This window comes from Limanda limanda, chromosome 1 (genome assembly GCF_963576545.1).
Source record: "Limanda limanda chromosome 1, fLimLim1.1, whole genome shotgun sequence".
NCBI lineage: Eukaryota > Metazoa > Chordata > Actinopteri > Pleuronectiformes > Pleuronectidae > Limanda > Limanda limanda.
Genome location: NC_083636.1, coordinates 22,474,755 through 22,493,525, shown reverse-complemented (window position 1 = coordinate 22,493,525; position 18,771 = coordinate 22,474,755). Strand labels below are relative to the sequence as shown.

The 18,771-nt window shown below is 45.1% G+C and overlaps 2 protein-coding genes across 3 annotated transcripts; both read right to left on the bottom strand.

Annotated features, from left to right (window-relative positions):
• Positions 1 to 3,837: 3,837 nt before the first annotated feature.
• On the bottom strand, positions 3,838 to 6,788 carry cradd (CASP2 and RIPK1 domain containing adaptor with death domain). 2 transcript variants are annotated; one of them, XM_061074873.1, is made up of 2 exons: positions 6,293 to 6,788; positions 3,838 to 4,790 (listed from the first exon to the last, which is right to left on the bottom strand). In XM_061074873.1, exons 1-2 carry the CDS (start codon positions 6,705 to 6,707, stop codon positions 4,495 to 4,497), a joined length of 711 nt encoding a protein of 236 aa, XP_060930856.1. In that variant the 5' UTR covers positions 6,708 to 6,788; the 3' UTR covers positions 3,838 to 4,494. The 2 variants fall into 2 exon arrangements, with proteins under 2 accessions (XP_060930856.1, XP_060930864.1); XM_061074881.1 differs by having other exon boundaries at positions 6,323 to 6,788.
• Positions 6,789 to 7,441: 653 nt separating this feature from the next.
• socs2 (suppressor of cytokine signaling 2) lies at positions 7,442 to 12,041 on the bottom strand. The gene is made up of 3 exons (XM_061074755.1): positions 11,426 to 12,041; positions 9,414 to 9,612; positions 7,442 to 8,772 (listed from the first exon to the last, which is right to left on the bottom strand). The coding sequence occupies exons 2-3, from the start codon at positions 9,538 to 9,540 to the stop codon at positions 8,294 to 8,296; spliced, it is 606 nt and encodes a 201-aa protein (XP_060930738.1). The 5' UTR covers positions 9,541 to 9,612; positions 11,426 to 12,041; the 3' UTR covers positions 7,442 to 8,293.
• Positions 12,042 to 18,771: the final 6,730 nt, after the last annotated feature.

The following is an 18,771-nucleotide window of genomic DNA, read 5'->3' as shown; positions in this document are numbered from 1 at the left end:
GTATAAATGCAGTAAATAAAAGAACATTTTAAATACGTGTTTTTACCTTGTAAAAGCAAGTAATCAATTTTTTTTTTGCAGTTATTGACTTTCAAAATGCTATGCCAGGTCTGTGCTCGTCAATGTGCCACTTTGTTGGCATATATTAGGCACATGAGAATTCGTAGAAATATTCCAAACTCAACTTTAAAGTGTGCCCTGCCCAACTGCAAATTAACATTTCATACATTTGCAGCATTTAAATCCCATGTGTACAGACATCATAAAATAGACCAAATTCGACCAAGATTGCCTGGTGCAACATCGTTAACATGTCATGTTGATTTTTGCAATGCCACTTGTGAGAATTTGCCAAGTTTACATTTTATTGCTGAGAAATATCTGGCTGTGCGTCTTCCTGATTTAGGTGCTCATTGCCTTACACAAAGTCAGAAAAGCTACTGCTGTGTTAAGCAAGAAAATCTGCTGGACTACTATCCCTTGCCTGAATACACTGTTGATGGCGTTGCATTAATAGTTCTCCACCATTCTTTTATCACAGTGTAGGTCAATGTCTACTTTAGAGGAAGACATCCTGGGCATCATCCTCAAGGCATTGCCAAATCTCTCTGAAGAGACTAAATCGCAGCTAATTGCTAGGCTTGAAAGTTCAGGTTTAGAATCAAAAGAAGACCTGGACTATGTACAGCAGGAAGACCTGACTGACCTCTTGCCTGTTATTCAGCTTCGGAAGCTGTTGAAGGCATTTAAATCAGGTAAGTCAAATTTGTCTTAATGTGATGTACAAGGCTTGAAATATATGCTAGGTCCCAGCTAATGCTGGGACATTCTGGCTATGTGCAAAAGTTTTTCTTTAATTCTACAAGCCACTTTGTCTGGTTACCATATTTGACAGTCATTCACTAATGCATTATTTTTCTTGTTGCCGGAGACAGAGATGGTCACTCTGGATCTTCAAATTATTCCAAACCCCACAACACTGTCCAGCCCATCACCACTTGAAAGCTGCTCCCCACAGTCCAGTGGATCATCACCAGTAGCTACATAGTCCTCATCAGACCAGAGCAGCCCTTACCCTACCCCAGACTCCTCGTCTAATACTGCTCGGTATTTATTCAGTGGATTATCAAATGTATATTGTACAGATGAGTTTTTCAAGTTGTCTGTATTTCAATTATGCATGAATGTTCTTTCAAACAGAGATTTCATACAAGTAAAGATGCTTTTTTCTTCGTGATTCCACGTTTCAGGTGGAACAGAGCAGGCGGCAGTTGGACGATGGATGATCAGCCTGGAGGGACATGTCATTTGTGAGGACATCCAACAAGCATTTGTGACAGGGCTTGCTGCTCTGTTTTCAGTGTACTATATCTTCAACCTACACTACCAAGAGGAAGCTGCCTGTACACTTGAATTCATTCAAAGGTAAGACATATTTCATATTCATGAACAGTTCATATATAGCAGAATTAATGTCTATCCAACCTCTGATCTCAGACTACTATGTTTTTCAGGCGATTTGTTGGAATCAATCCAGAAAGAGGAACAAAGGCCGGTCGAGGCAAGATCATCTCCAAGAGGACAAGGAGAGTCGTTCTAAAGAAGTCAGTCACAGTTAATACTCATGTCTCCACTCTCCTGAAGAATCTCATTGACTTCGAGTGGAATTTCATTGGCCAGTGAAAGCTCACTACCCAGGTACAGCCACAGTTATTTCCCAATGTCTTTTTCTGTTCATGTAATGTTGTTCTTTTTCTCTTGGCCAGCAAATATGGTATAATGTACACAAAAAGGGAACATGTTCATTTGTCCCAGGGAAGAAATGGTATTGCTGGATTTGATCAGTTTAGCCTTTTAAGGTCACCCTGTAACAGTCAGTAGAATCTGAGCACACCTTGGATCAGTACTATTCTTAGAGGGCACAGGGTCTGCTCTTAATTTAATTTTGTATTTATTGTTTTATATTTATTTTAAGACTCCTTTAAGTTCTAATTAATACAGCTTACATTGAAATGCTGAATGTGTACAGTGTATTCTACTCAGGGAGATTTTTGAATTTTTTATTAATAGGTTACTCCATACACTGTATGACACCTCTTGGTTTCCCACTGTTCAAATTTTGATAATGTTTGAAGAGAATATGTGTCTTTCCATTTTGGTGTTAGATGATTGTTGTTGTAAGCACTTTGTCTGAGGGGGCGCTCTTTATTTGCCAGAATGAACACTCAAGTCTTTCATTTTGTTGGCTTTCTATGAAAGTAGAAATGTCTTTGCTTCTATATTGTTTGTGGGATTTTTGTTCCTTTCTCATGCATCATTCCCCACAAGTGTATAAAAATGTTCATAACTGTTATCACATTTAATGAAAAAAGGATAACTGCCATGTTGTTTTGCACACTGAAATTTACAACTGAAACAGACACCTAATTTGTTTGTAATCAAAAAACGATTTCAGTTGATGTTGCCTTTTCATAAATAAATGTTTGGTTACTAAATGATTCTTCCTTGGAATGTTTTGATTGCTTAATTTTAGTTCACTAAATGATTGAGTGTGTATACTTTGTATAGAGAATCACTTGAAAATAGCTAATCAAAGTAACAGTCAAGGGAATGTTTAATTCATAGTAATTGATTCTGATCAATAATGCCAGTAAAATGCTCTTATTAATTTACATTTTGCTGTAATTGAGATTATGGTGAAATTGCATTTAAAAAGAATACTGTACTGGCTACCCCACAACCAATAGTATACAGTAAATTTAAAAAAGAACAGCACTATACCTTGTTTTAGTACGTAGTATTATAAAAGTATTAAATTGTAAATAATATCTACGGGACGGTAATATACTGGCACCCTGCTGCCAGCAGTTTACTGTTAAGACAAGAAAATACAGCAATAGACTGTAATTCAGCTGATTTCGTTATTATGGTAACATACTGTAAAATTGATTACAGTATGTGTACTGTTAAATAACAGTAAACTGCAGGCAACCCTGCTGCCAGCAGTTTACTGTTATTTAACATCACAATTTGTTACAGTGCACACTAATAAAAACTAACACACACCGTCCAAACTAACACACTGTAACATGCTGACACACACATCACACACTGACCAACACTTACACACACCGTCCAAACTAACACACTGTAACTCGCTGACACACACGTCACACACCGACACACACCAACACACACTGACACACAATGAAACACACACTAACACAGTCACACACCGTAACACACTGTAACACACACGTCACCCACTTACACACTGTAACACACTGACACACACGTCACACAGTTACAGTCACACACTGACACACTGTAACACACACTAACACACTTACACACTGTAACACAACAGAGGTGTCACACATTTATCTCCAGTTTATGTCAGAAAACATTTATCTCTTTAACAAACAATCTTCTCAATCAACTTGGCTTTTTATTTGTTGTTTCCTGACTTTATCTGATTATCTTTAAATGGAGGATTTCTGACAAAAAACATTTTCAGAGATCTATTATATTACGTGTCTATGATAAATATTTACAATCTGAATTTAGTGTCAAATCGTAGCTTCAGACAGAAACAGTTTCACAGCTCAGTGACAGTTCAGGTTCTCTATCTCTTCAGTCCACCTTAAATCTCAGAGGCCAATAGAAACTCTGCAGGAACTGTTGAGGAATTAATGAAGTGTGTGTGTGTGTGTGTTTGTGTGTAGTGTGTGTGTATGTGTGTGTTGTGTTTCTCAGACTCAAGTTCTTGACATAATTACACTTGAGTTCCAGGAACACTTGTAAGATCTGTTGGAAAAGAAAAGAAAACACATAAAGTAGAACTTATATGATTTTTATTTGGTTTGATGACGTCACATAATTTTAAGTAAAAAAAACTCTTTTGTTAATTTATTTTTTAAGTTGTTTTAAATGAACAGTCCACAATTTTTTTAATGTAAAATCTAAGAACTCCAGGAAATCTTCTCAGGACGTGTTGTGTAGTTAGTGTTTGTGAAGCAACAGCAGCAGGTTGTCGGGTCCGACTCGTTCAAACAGGAACATGTGGGAACATCCAGGTGAGGGGCGGAACCTGTAGAGCAGCAGGAGGCGGGACATGACGTATAAACTCTGCTGTGGAAAGATCAGTGTTGTTGTTTACAGCTCATCCACACCGGCGTCAGCCCTCAACACCAAAAGATCTGGAATCTCATCCTGAGATATTTGTCTTCTTCCAGTTTCACGTCCGTCACGTATTAGAAACCTCATCGACACGTCCACTCGCTCTCACGGAAGCATCCACACATTGTCCTGCTGGTTCCTCACATGGACTCACCAGGACATGTTACACACATTTTACCATGACGCTGCAGGAGATTTTTTTTAAAACATCAGTTTGTCTCAAACTCAGACGTCTCGTCCTCATTGTTTCGATCACTCTTGTCCCGCCGAGTGTCCATCGTTGCGTTGGTTCTAACGTGGTGGTCAGCTCGTGCATCAGATCAGTGCGTCCTGCAGGACAGACGGGTGGACATCAGCAGCCTGGAGAGACTCCAGCAGCCTCTGGACCCGGGCTCTCTTCCCCTCAGATCGTCTCCACTGAACCAGGCCGGCGAGCGCTGCTCCGTGAGCGCTGAGACCATGATCGGCTCGACAGCGAAACAAAGCCTCCGCCGACAAACCCAGATCCATCAGCACCAACTCCCACTCGGCTCCGAGTCGAGACGCCAGCCGGGACAACTCCCGATCCGAAGGAACCCTCTGGAGAACCGACTCAGGAAGCTGCCGGTCATCTGCAGAGAGACATGTGAGGTTAGAGGAAGAGTGAAGAGCTTTGGAGGAAAACTGAAATCTGGGATTAAAGTCTTCATGTAGAAGATATCATCAATCACTGAATCTGAATTAAATCAATAAATGTGAATTTAAATATCTGAATCCTGATTTAAATCTGGATTAAAATACCTGAATCTGTGTTTTAATCTGACACTTCTAACAGGTTCAGTTCCTGTATAATTATTTTTCTGTCACAAATTATTTAATGAACATCTTCTCTGGAGCAAACAAATCTGCTTTTATTGTAACAAACGACCGGTCGTCCTTGTTCACTTTGTTCTGTTGAAGGTTCCTAGGATTGAATTCTAATCTTTCTTTACACGGACGTCACGGCTCTGTGCTGTAACATCAGTTCTCAGTATGTGGCAGTGACCGGGGGGGGCTGTTCTGTTTCGTCTTCATTCATTGGACGACAGCATCGACAAAAACAAGAGGAAAACAGTGCTTTCAGCCGGTCTGCAGGGGGCGTGGCTGAGTGATGTGTGTTTCTGTGTGACACCGGACGTTTGTCACCGATTGTAACCTCAAAGTGTTTGTTCAGGAAAATCTGCTCGACAACAGAAAACGCAACCACACAACTCTTGTTGTCAATCATCTCCACCTGTGATCCACAGCGTCACATGGTGGGATAATGTCCACCACACTCCCTCCTTCTTCTTCTTCTTCTTCTTCTTCTTCTTCTTCTTCTTCTTCTTCACTTCCTGGGCTTGAACACAAAATCTTCTTCAGTCGACTCATGAACTCATATCTTCTATAAATAAAAGAAGCTGCTGGTTTTTGAGAACAAACGTGTTCTTTGTGCTGCTGTAGCTGCTGGTCCACTGCTCGGCTGTTCCACTAGTCCGCTGCACCAGCTGATAGCTGATATTTTCAACAGTTGGATTTAATCTCAACATGATCAATAATCTGGTTCATCCTTACGAATCAAACCACTGAGTTTCCAGATGATGGTTTTAAATGCTGACGTTTGAGAAATCACTATTTTTGCTGCTTTAATTTGAGGTTTCTTGCATGAATCTGAATTTCCCGTCTCGACAGATGTTGTAGAATATTTTCAGATCAACGGTTTCATTGTGCCGGTGCAGTCGGCTTCTTTCCTCTGAAGACTTCATCCAACGAGTTCAAAGAAAATCTCTCTTTTTTTAGAACGTCCCTCTTCTGAGAACTGCAGCCGCAACTTAAACACCAACGTTACCGATCCAGGCTCAGACCTGGTCTCATGTGATCCAGATGATTTTACAGAACTTGTCATCTCAGTGTCCCTCTGGTCCAGGTCGGACCTGATCTGGACTCATGTTGTCTCGATGTACTGGTTCTAGACTCCAGGCGAAGTGTTTGGTGAAGATCCGGATCACAGAGCAACAGAACATAGGTATTTTTATTGGTGTCTGTTTCCTCTATTATGTATAAATATCAATGTACTTCTTTTATAAATGTACAAATATGATATTCATGTTAATACCAGAAGCGTTTTCTCCCGCCCGTGGCTCACCTGTGGAACCGGCTCCAGCTCCAGCTCCTGGTCCAGCTCCTGGTCCAGCTTCTGGTCCAGCTCCTGGCCCTGGTCCAGCTCCTGGTCCTGGTCTCGCCCCGGGTCCCGGGGTGTGGAGGTCCAGCAGCAGCCGGTCCCGGACCCAGCTGAAGTCGTCCAGGGCCCGCAGGAAGCACCGGAAGGCCCGGGGCCCCCTGCGGGGCAACAGCTCCAGGAGCCGCAGCGTCTTCCGGGTTCTCGTGGCCTGAGACTCGATGTGTTCCACCTGAGCTTCCGTCAGGATCTCGTCCTGGAACAGAAGCGGAACGATGGAATCGCTGACCTGCAGCTCCGCGGACAGGAAGCGGGTGTTCCTCCGGAGCACGGCTCGGTGAGCCGGGTTCATTTCACAGTTCGAGTCCCTGCGTCACCTCCACATTTAATCATGTCACAGTGAAAGCCACCCGGGCCACAGCTGCAGCCATGTTATGTGTCCGACTGGAAACATGTCGAAGCGGAATCTTCTGCTGACACGTTCAAAACCTGAAAATCAATAAGTTCAAACCACTGATAATTCTGCTCAAATCAATAATAAGATAGTGATAAGATACATTACATTGATTTAAACTCTTCTCACTTTCACCCTCTACTTTCTATCCTGCTGCACGTTAGCATGTTAGCAAACAATTACATATTCTTCTATATTTTGTTACATACAAACAGAATACTCTAGAATTATCTTGGTTTTAATTTTTATTTCATACTTTCAGCAGTAAACCTAAAACGTAAATTGTCTCTTCTTATTTTGAAGAGTTTCTTAATCCCCATTAATCCAAGAGTTTGACTGAAAAACCTTTACTGGTGAATGTATCACTTGAATTGTCATCAATAATAACAATGATATTTATTTAAATTCCTAATCTTTTCACCTGGATTTGTTTCTCTTTTCTGGCAGATGTTGTTTTCCACAATATAAATTATGACCTTTGTAAATAAATATACTTTTTTTTTCATATAATTGATGGTATGAAAAGATTTGTTTAATTTTACAATGTTTGCATGTTGTCGATATGACCACTGAAAACTAAAAAGAAAAATAAGACAGTATAAAGATGTAGGTAAAAAATGATGGAAACAGACTTGATGAAGCACCATATGAAACTTTATTCATCTCATGTTTGACAGAGGCCCCGAACCCGCTGTGTGTGCAGCTTCTGTACAAACACACAGTGTCACACCATCAATAAATAGGTTATAAAAATCAAACAGCTGTGATATGTACAAACATCTGCACTTCCTGTTACCTTCAGTAAATATACATTTACTCATTTAGCCACAGAGCAGGAGACGGAGCCCATTCAACGATTATAGAAAATAACAGAAGAAGAACATCATCAACACGAGCATCGAACCTGTGAACAAACATGCAACAAGTCGTGTTTACCTGAGAGAGAGACTGATTAAAGACCCGAGCGTCCAGGATCTAGAGCGGAGGACTGACTCCCCCAACCCAGAGGAGCTGGAGAAGGCCGGAGGTCGGCTGATATTCAACCATGATAACATTTGACCAGAGCGACATGACGTTTGATTAAGCTGCAAAAACATTCAGATTCATTTGATGTATGAACAAATGAAAAATACGATTTCATAGAACTACACTCAGATGATGTAGCCACAGTCTTGGGTTATAGATTATTGAACAGAAAAAAATCCCTAAAACATTTTAGACAAGTTTTAATTTGAAACTCTTATCGGGAAGTGTGTGTGCAGGTTGTGAGTGTGTATCTGGGGCTCGTGGTCAGTTTCTGTGTTAACGTCTGCATCAAACACAAACTCCGCCTGCTTCCATGACGACTCACCGCCAATTATTGCCTGAGGCTCTGACCGGTCTGTGGGCACGGATGATGGGACTGATCCGAGGTCAGGTGGCGTTGCACACAGCTGATGCCTTGCAGTGGTACTGCTCCACACGGAGGTGGAGTCGCTCTGTGTTTACACGTTGTAGGCGTAGTCTGTCAGATAGTCCTTCAGTCTGTTGGGCAGCGGCAGATCTTGGACTTGCCGCGTCGTCTTGTTGATGGCGATGCGGCACAGGTGCTGCAGCGATGGCGTAGCGGTGTACACAGGTTTGGTTAGCAGCAGCTGCACCGTGCCGTTGGGCGCTGCTGCCGCTGAGATTTGAGGGTCTGCTGCTGTGTTGGCGCTGGTCTTGGAGAGCATGACGTAGTGCTCAACCAGGTGGACCACGCTGTCAAACTGTTTCAGCTTCGGCCTCACCAGAACCACAGAGTCAAGCTTGAATTTACCATGTTTGTACTCAATCCGCAGGTTGGTGGGACCCGCCGATGTCATGGCGGAGATGGTGAACAGGTAGTCCCTCTGAGAGCTGTCCCGCACCAGGAAGGTTCCCTCAGCTGCATCCTGCAGGATCTCTTTGGCCTCGGTAGCGGTCAAAGTTCCCCAGTACCAGCCTGAGACAGAGCAACCACACGTTAGAGACTCATGGAACAAACGTGTGTAGTTTAATGAGCTGCACTGATTCTGTTCACATTCATTTAAACCTGGTTATAAAAGTCATCACAGTTGCTATCGTTACACCTGGTGGAGTTATCCAGCCTCTGAATCAGAGACTTGTGTAAACTCTGGGTTTGTGTTTAGTCTGAGGAAGCGTCGCTAACACTTCCCTGTTCTGACTGTGATGTGTATTTACAGTTTAAACACGTTACACAGATGTGTTAATGACTGTCGAATGTAATCTATGGCTGAGACGTGTTTATGTTACAGAACTTTACTGTGACTGTGATTATTTTTTTAACTGCACATCAAACATTTATCAAAGTATTTTTAATTCACAACCTCTTCTGTTCTTAGAATAATAAAACTTCAACTGCACTATTATTTCAGAGCAGCCATATAAATGAGGTTTACATTTCTTACTTGGTTATTGGTTTAATTAAAATAATCAATGATGAAAATAATCCAAGTTGATGACATCATTGATTCTATACGAGAATCTCAGAAATACAAAGACCTCAGGATGTTTCCCAGAAGTTTCTGATTTGAACTTCTTACATAAAAAAGACTGAATCCATCAGTAACACGTGGTTGTCACCTGTGTTCCTGAGCTCTTTCATGGCCGAGGCAATGCGGCTCTCGTCTGATTCAACAGCTCTGAGGTTGTTGTCGACTCGTCTGTTGCTCTCGATAGTTTCTGTGGAGTCGGACGACTGGAAGGTCATCGGACAGATCAACCTTCAGCCCGGCGTCAGGCCCACAGCTCGGACATGGAGCACCAGGTTTCTATCCAGGTCCTGGAGATAAATAAGAATCATCACAAGTGGTTCAACACTGCAGCTGTAGAAACATCAGTATAGAGCTGCAGTTGTAAAATACTGCATCATTATAGAGCTGCAGGTGTAAAATATTGCATCATTATAGAGCTGCAGGTGTAAAATATTGCATCCTTACAGAGCAGCAGGTGTAAAATACTGCATGATTATAGAGCTGCAGGTGTAAAATACTGCATGATTATAGAGCTACAGGTGTAAAATACTGCATGATTATAGAGCTGCAGCTGTAAAACACTGCATGATTATAGAGCTGCAGCTGTAAAATACTGCATGATTATAGAACTGCAGCTGTAAAATACTGCATGATTATAGAGCTGCAGCTGTAAAATACTGCATCATTATAGAACTGCAGCTGTAAAATACTGCATGATTATAGAGCTGCAGCTGTAAAATACTGCATCATTATATAGCTGCAAGTGTAAAATACTGCATGATTATAGAGCTGCAGGTGTGAAATACTGCATGATTATAGAACTGCAGGTGTAAAATACTGCATCATTATAGAGCTACAGGTTTAAAATACTGCATCATTATAGAGCTGCAGCTGTAAAATACTGCATCATTATAGAGCTGCAGGTGAAAACACGGCATGATTATATAGCTGCAGCTGTAAAATACTGCATCATTATAGAGCTGCAGGTGTAAAATACTGCATGATTATAGAGCTGCAGGTGTAAAATATTGCATCATTATAGAGCTGCAGGTGTAAAATACTGCATCATTATAGAGGTGTAAAATACTGCATCATTATAGAGCTGCAGGTGTAAAATACTGCATCATTATAGAGCTGCAGGTGTAAAAGATTGCATCATTATTGAGCTGCATGTGTAAAATACTGCATGATTATAGTGCTGCAGCTGTAAAATACTGCATGATTATAGAGCTGCAGGTGTAAAATATTGCATCGTTATAGAGCTGCAGGTGTAAAATACTGCATGATTATAGAGCTGCAGGTGTAAAATACTTCATCATTATAGCTGCAGGTGTAAAATACTGCATCATTATAGAGCTGCAGGTGTAAAAGATTGCATCATTATTGAGCTGCATGTGTAAAATACTGCATGATTATAGTGCTGCAGCTGTAAAATACTGCATGATTATAGAGCTGCAGGTGTAAAATATTGCATCGTTATAGAGCTGCAGGTGTAAAATACTGCATCATTATAGAGGTGTAAAATACTTCATCGTTATAGAGCTGCAGGTGTAAAATACTGCATCATTATAGAGCTGCAGGTAAATGGTAAAAGGTTTTGTATTTATATAGCGCTTTTCTAGTCTTGATGACTCAAAGCGCTTTACAGTTTTTATTCACACAGTGCATCTTATCGCAGCACTTTGTTATTAAGGGGGGGGGGGCATTCAGGGGTCATCTTGGTTCATTCATCTTGCCCAGGGACACTTCGGCATGTAGATGGGTCAGACTGGGGATCGAACCGCCGACCCTTAGCCACAGCCGCCCTAAATATTGTAAAATATTGCATGATTATAGAGCTGCAGGTGTAAAATGATACTGCATGATACTGCATCATCATTTAAAAAATGTCAAGACACAGAGTGATCAACAAGTTCTTCTGTTCTGATAACAATTGAGTCACTTATTGAAAACTGATCAATATATGTGTGTACACACACTGACACACACACTGACACACACACTGACACATGGAGCAGGAGTTTTGTCAGTCAACCCCTCACCTGTCCGTTACCGAGTAATAGACCTGCTGATGTAACACACAAACACACACACACACACACACACGCACACAGCTCCTACCTGTTAGCTAGCTGTTAGCCGTTAGCTAAAAGCCTTTAGCTTTAAGCCAAACCGCAGCAACGTCACTGAGTCCTCCACAAACAGAAACATTCACCGTCCCGGTCCCGGTCCTGTCCCGGCCCCGGTCCTGTACTGTCGGGTCCGGGTCCCACACACTGTCCAACCTGTCAGTCGAGCGTCAGTCCGCGCGCCGATTTATTCCCGTTTACCGAAAATCCCCGAGTGAGTCCGAGCGTCTGTGTGTGTCCGTCAGTGTGCGTGTGTCTCAGTGTGTGCCTGTGTGTCTTTCAGTGTCTCAGTTTGTGTCTTAGTGTGTCTTTCAGTGTCGGTGTGTGTCTGTGTGTGTCAGTTTGAGTCCGTGTGTGTCTCAGTGTGTGTCAGTGTGTGTATGTGTGAGTCTGTGTGTATGTGTGTGTTTCAGTGTGTGTCCTCAGTGTGTGCGTGTGTCTCAGTTTGTGTCTCAGTGTCTCAGTGTGTCTTTCAGTCTCTCAGTGTGTGTCCGTTTGTCTGTGTGTGATTGATTGTCTCAGTGTGTGTATGCGTGTGTCCGTGTGTGTTTCAGTGTGTGTATGTGTCTGTCTGAGCTGCTACAAACAGAAAATCAAGCTGAGGAACAAAAACACTAAAGAAGCATTTCTAGGAACTTTCCAGGAACATGGTCACATGGTGCACACACACTATTTAAGGTGGAACTCACACTCACACACACACTCTCACACACATAAACACAAATACACACTCTCTCTCTCTCTCTCTCTCTCTCTCTCTCTCTCTCTCACACACACACACACACACACCTGATTGTAACCGTAGGAAGTTGAGGGTCTTGTAGGTGATGAGTGGAATCATATCGAATAATCCTGATGTATAAGTGTATCTGTATTTTACTGGGAGCCAGTGGAGGTGATGGGAGACTGGGCCGATCAGCTGAGCAGGTACTGGTTCATATATACATTAAATATGTTTATATTATATAGATTAAATATGATTTTATATGTTTACAGATTCTAAATGTTGATATATTATATATATTATACAAATATATAGATTATATATGTATACAGAGAATACATGTTCATAGATAATATAGATTATATATGTATACATTATATAGATTATATATTTAAATGAAGGTTCAGAACCAACATCCTTGTGGAAACAGGAATTCTGTGATGTAAAATTCAACCAATCGCTGAGCGTCTGTCTGGATGACGGACGTCCTCCTACGTCACACTCCCATGATGCACCAGGGCACAGGGCGTCCTGCTGCAGTTTGCTTCTCTGACCAGCAGAGGGCAACACACACACAGCTGTGACGTCAAATAAAGGCGGAAGTGAACTGAGAGAATAAAAGAATCAAATAATTCTTAACAAAATTTGTATATCTTAAAATTACACAATTAAAAGTATATTTTAAAGAGAGGATGACGTCAACAATAAATAAAGTAAATAAGTTCATCTCTGTATAATGAATAGATTATGTGATTGCTGTAGAAACTGATCAAATTATTTTAGATGGAAATAAAATAATCCGTATTTACTTCAAACTGATTATGGATGAAGAGGAGGATGATGAAGAGGATGAGGGATGAGGGTGAGGATGATGAAGAGGAGGGATGAGGGTGAGGATGATGAAGAGGAGGAGGGATGATAGTGAAGATGATGAAGGGGAGGAGGGATGAGGATGAAGATGATGAAGAGGAGAAGGGATGAGGGTGAGGGTGAGGATGACGAAGAGGAGGGATGAGGGTGAGGATGATGAAGAGGAGGAGGGATGAGAGTGAAGATGATGAAGAGGAGGAGGGATGAGGATGAGGATGATGAAGAGGAGGAGGGTGACGATGATGAAGATGAGGAGGGATGAGGGGGAGTATGAAGAAGAGGAGGAGCGATGAGGCTGAAGATGATGCAGAGGAGGAGGGATGAGGATGATGAAGATGAGGGGGGTTGAGGTTGAGGATCATGAAGATGAGGAGGGATGAGGGTGAAGATGATGAAGAGAAGGAGGATGATGAAGAGGATGAGGTTGAGGATGATGAAGACGATGAGGTTGAGGATGGTGAAGAGGGTGAGGAGGATAAGTAGGAAGAGGGATGAGGGGGAGGATGATGAAGAGGAGGAGAGATGAGGATGAAGATGACGGAGAGGAGGAGAGATGAGGGTGAGGATGATGAAGAGGGGAAGGGATGAGGGGGAGGATGATGAAGAAGAGGAGGGGGGGATGAAGAGGAGGATGATGAAGAAGAGGAGGGGGGTGATGAAGAGGAGGGGGACGGTGATGAAGAGGAGGGGTAGGGTGAAGAGGAGGATAATGAAGAAGAGGAGGGGGGTGATGAAGAGGAGGGGGAGGGTGATGAAGAGGAGGATGATGAAGAGGAGGGGGAGGATGATGAAGAGGAGGTGGAGGGTGATGAAGAGGAGGGGGAGGGGTCCCGCAGCCTCCTCTTCATCAGGGCGGGGCGTCTCGCGCAGCAGCAGCTTCTTCATCGCGGACACACACCGACCTCCTGCTCCTCTTCAGGCCGCGGCATGGACCCCGGAGCCCGGCCTCGCCTCCTCGATCACTGCGGGTCCGGTTCGAGCTGCGGTCGGTTCTGATGAAGATGAAGATGCTGTGAATCTCACGCTCACACACACACACGCACGCACGCACGCACGCGCAGACAGACACACGCACGGAGCGTCGAGCTGCTGCAGATCTTCGCCATTGTTTGATGAACCGGAGGAAAAGGCCCGAGCATCGACTCCTGAGACCCGGAGACAGAGATGCTGTCCCCGCTGCTGCTCGCCGGGACCCTGCTGTGCTTCATCCAGGTGAGGGGGCTCGGGGCCGGGCTCGGGGGGCCACCGGTCCTCACGCTTTGTTCACTGCTCACTGATCACATGTTCGATGCTCATCACACGAGCGGACAACCGCTGCTGCTGCTGCCCGAGGAGACGCTGCTGCGAGCGGACACTAGGCAGCGAGCAGCCCGGTCTGTCCGCAGGGAAGTGGGTCAGTGTGCTGCTGCTGAGACGGAGACACAACACGATACACAATACACACAGTTATACACGACACACAAAGTGCACACATATAAACACGATACACATACATATATACACACATATATACAAAACACACAATAAACACAGTACACACATTAATACACGATACACACATGTATATAACCACATATACACAATACACACAGTCAGCATCACACGACACACACTTATACACACAGCACACACATATACACACAGTCAGCATCACACGACACAGACACACGTTCTTGTGTCTTGGTGAGGAAGTTAGGTTTATTGATTTATGTGGAGGAAACATTATTTAATTTCTTGTGTTTTCATCATATCAGTTTTTATTTGATATTTTTATTGGAGCTGTAAAGATCAGTTGTGTTGTTGATCATTAACTTGATCAGTTAATGTTTCTCATTGTTGTGTTACAGTTCATTTATTATATATTATTACTGATATATGACTCTTGAAGTCTCATGAAGTCTCTTGAAGACTTTAAGTCTCATGAAGACTCTTGCAGACATTAAGTCTCTAAGTCTCTTGAAGACTTTAAGTCTCTTGAGTCTCTTGAAGACTCTTGAAGACTCTTGAAGACTCTTGAAGACTTTAAGTCTCTTGAGTCTCTTGAAGACTCTTTAAGTCTCTTGAAAACTTTACGTCTCTCGAAGTCTCTTGAAGAATCTTAAAGTCAATTGAAGTCTCTTGAAGACTTTAAGTCTCATGAAGACTCTTGCAGACATTAAGTCTCTAAGTCTCTTGAAGACTTTAAGGCTCTTGAGTCTCTTGAAGACTCTTTAAGTGAGTTGACGACTTTAAGTCTCTCGAAGTCTCTTGAAGAATCTTAAAGTCAATTGAAGTCTCTTGAAGACTTTAAGTCTCTTTAAGTCTCTTGAAGACTTTTGAAGACTCTTTAAGTCTCATGAAGACTCTTTCGGTCTCTTTAAGTCTCTCGAAGTCTCTTGAAGACTCTTGAAGTCTCTGGTCTGAGCCTCTTGCACTGAGGTGTTTATAGTCACTGTGTTGCAATATGCTCCGAACCACAAGGGCGTACAAAGACGATAGTCTCCAGATATCGTCAGATAGAACTCCAGAATAAGGACGTTAACGAAGAGGTTAAATGTCTCCCCTTCCCCTAGTAAGTGTGAATCTGTGTCCCTGCTGGACGAGTCGTTAACGTCCTCTATGAAGTGTCCGTCAGGTTCTATCACATGTTCACTTTCATTTCCTGTCTTTGAGTCGCGGACCGAGTGAGGCCTCGTCTCCTCATGAGATCTGTGTTGTGATTTTTCACACAAACACAATAAGTGTGTGTCCGCCCGTCACTGTGATAATGATGACATCGCGACCATGTGACCTCATCTACACTCACACGGCTGCAGGCTGAACTCGTCTCCGTGTGGAAAACAACACGTATGTTAAAAATAAAGAAATAAAGTGAAGCAGTGCAGGAAATAAGTGTGTTTCTCTGGTGTTGTACTTCCTGTCCTCGTCATTAGCCCCGCCCATACCAACGCATCATTGTGATGCTGCTGTGTCTTCTTCGTGTGTGTCAGCACTTTGTCACCAGAGACATTTTTGTTAGTTTCTTCATGTTTGTGTGCCGTGTTAGAAGTCCCCCCCCCCTCAGTGAATCAGTGGAGGATCCTCTTCACACTGCTCCTGGATTTAGACTTTATACAGGAGCTCAGGAGGAGGAGGAACTGAGTGTGATCCTCCGGAGAAGATCCAGAGAACTGAGGAGCTCAGTCTGAAAGCATCTTGTGTTCAGTCTGTGTGAGTCTCTGTTGTGTGGTGTGTTCAGTGGTGTTTAGTCTCTGTTGTGTGTATTCAGTGTGTGTCTGACCTGTTTGGCCTCATTACTCGGCCTCTCCGAGTGGAGCGTCTCCAACATGGCTGAACACCAGATCGTTTGGTTCCAGCTCCTTTATCGTGTTGTCAGGACGCTGGAGTGCAGAGGAAGTGAAACCTCGTCCAGAAAAACATGTTTATTCACTTTCAACTGTGAACAGAAGATTCAAAGATCGTTAAAGTGCATTTATCACCATCGTATTATAAAAAAATTATAGAGGTTTAGCTACAGCGAGCTAACAACGTTAGCTCAATCGTGTGGGAACATACACACGTGTGGAGACACGTGTGGGGACCAGTGTGAGGACCAGTGTGAGGACCAGTGTGGGGACCAGTGTGAGGACCAGTGTGGAGACCAATGTGGGGACCAGTGTGGAGACCAGTGTGAGGACCAGTGTGGAGGCCAGTGTGAGGACCAGTGTGGGGACCAGTGTGGAGGCCAGTGTGAGGACCAGTGTGGGGACCAGTGTGGGGACCAGTGTGAGGACCAGTGTGGAGGCCAGTGTGGGGACCAGTGTGGGGACCAGTGTGGAGACCAGTGTGGAGACCAGTGTGGGGACCAGTGTGGGGACCAGTGTGGGGACCAGTGTGGGGACTAGTGTGAGGACCAGTGTGGGGACCAGTGTGGAGGCCAGTGTGGGGACCAGTGTGGGGACCAGTGTGGGGACCAGTGTGAGGACCAGTGTGGGGACCAGTGTGGAGACCAGTGTGGGGACCAGTGTGAGGACCAGTGTGGAGGCCAGTGTGAGGACCAGTGTGGGGACCAGTGTGGGGACCAGTGTGGAGACCAGTGTGGGGACCAGTGTGGGGACCAGTGTGGGGACCAGTTTGGGGACCAGTGTGGGGACCAGTGTGGGGACCAGTGTGGAGACCAGTGTGGAGACCAGTGTGGGGACCAGTGTGAGGACCAGTGTGGAGGCCAGTGTGAGGACCAGTGTGGGGACCAGTGTGAGGACCAGTGTGGAGGCCAGTGTGAGGACCAGTGTGGGGACCAGTGTGGGGACCAGTGTGGAGGCCAGTGTGAGGACCAGTGTGGGGACCAGTGTGAGGACCAGTGTGGAGGCCAGTGTGGGGACCAGTGTGGGGACCAGTGTGGGGACCAGTGTGGAGACCAGTGTGGGGACTAGTGTGAGGACCAGTGTTGGGACCAGTGTGGAGACCAGTGTGGAGACCAGTGTGGAGGCCAGTGTGAGGACCAGTGTGGGGACCAGTGTGGGGACCAGTGTGAGGACCAGTGTGGGGACCAGTGTGAGGACCAGTGTGGGGACCAGTGTGGAGGCCAGTGTGGGGACCAGTGTGGGGACCAGTGTGGGGACCAGTGTGAGGACCAGTGTGGGGACCAGTGTGGAGACCAGTGTGGGGACCAGTGTGGAGACCAGTGTGGAGACCAGTGTGGAGACCAGTGTGGGGACCAGTGTGGGGACCAGTGTGGGGACCAGTGTGAGGACCAGTGTGGGGACCAGTGTGGAGACCAGTGTGGGGACCAGTGTGAGGACCAGTGTGGAGGCCAGTGTGAGGACCAGTGTGGGGACCAGTGTGGGGACCAGTGTGGAGACCAGTGTGGGGACCAGTGTGAGGACCAGTGTGGGGACCAGTGTGGGGACCAGTGTGGGGACCAGTGTGGAGACCAGTGTGGAGACCAGTGTGGGGACCAGTGTGAGGACCAGTGTGGAGGCCAGTGTGAGGACCAGTGTGGGGACCAGTGTGGGGACCAGTGTGAGGACCAGTGTGGAGGCCAGTGTGAGGACCAGTGTGGGGACCAGTGTGGGGACCAGTGTGGAGGCCAGTGTGGAGGCCAGTGTGAGGACCAGTGTGGGGACCAGTGTGAGGACCAGTGTGGAGGCCCAGTGTGGGGACCAGTGTGGGGACCAGTGTGGAGACCAGTGTGGGGACCAGTGTGAGGACCAGTGTGGGGACCAGTGTGGAGACCAGTGTGGAGACCAGTGTGGAGGCCAGTGTGAGGACCAGTGTGGGGACCAGTGTGGGGACCAGTGTGAGGACCAGTGTGGGGACCAGTGTGGGGACCAGTGTGAGGACCAGTGTGGGGACCAGTGTGGAGGCCAGTGTGGGGACCAGTGTGGGGACCAGTGTGGGGACCAGTGTGGGGACCAGTGTGAGGACCAGTGTGGGGACCAGTGTGGAGACCAGTGTGGGGACCAGTGTGGAGACCAGTGTGGAGACCAGTGTGGAGACCAGTGTGGGGACCAGTGTGGAGACCAGTGTGGAGACCAGTGTGGGGACCAGTGTGGAGACCAGTGTGGAGACCAGTGTGGGGACCAGTGTGGGGACCAGTGTGGAGACCAGTGTCGAGACCAGTGTGGGGACCAGTGTGGAGACCAGTGTGGGGACCAGTTTGGGGACCAGTGTGGGGACCAGTGTGGAGACCAGTGTGGAGACCAGTGTGGGGACCAGTGTGGAGACCAGTGTGGAGACCAGTGTGGGGACCAGTGTGGAGACCAGTGTGGAGACCAGTGTGGAGA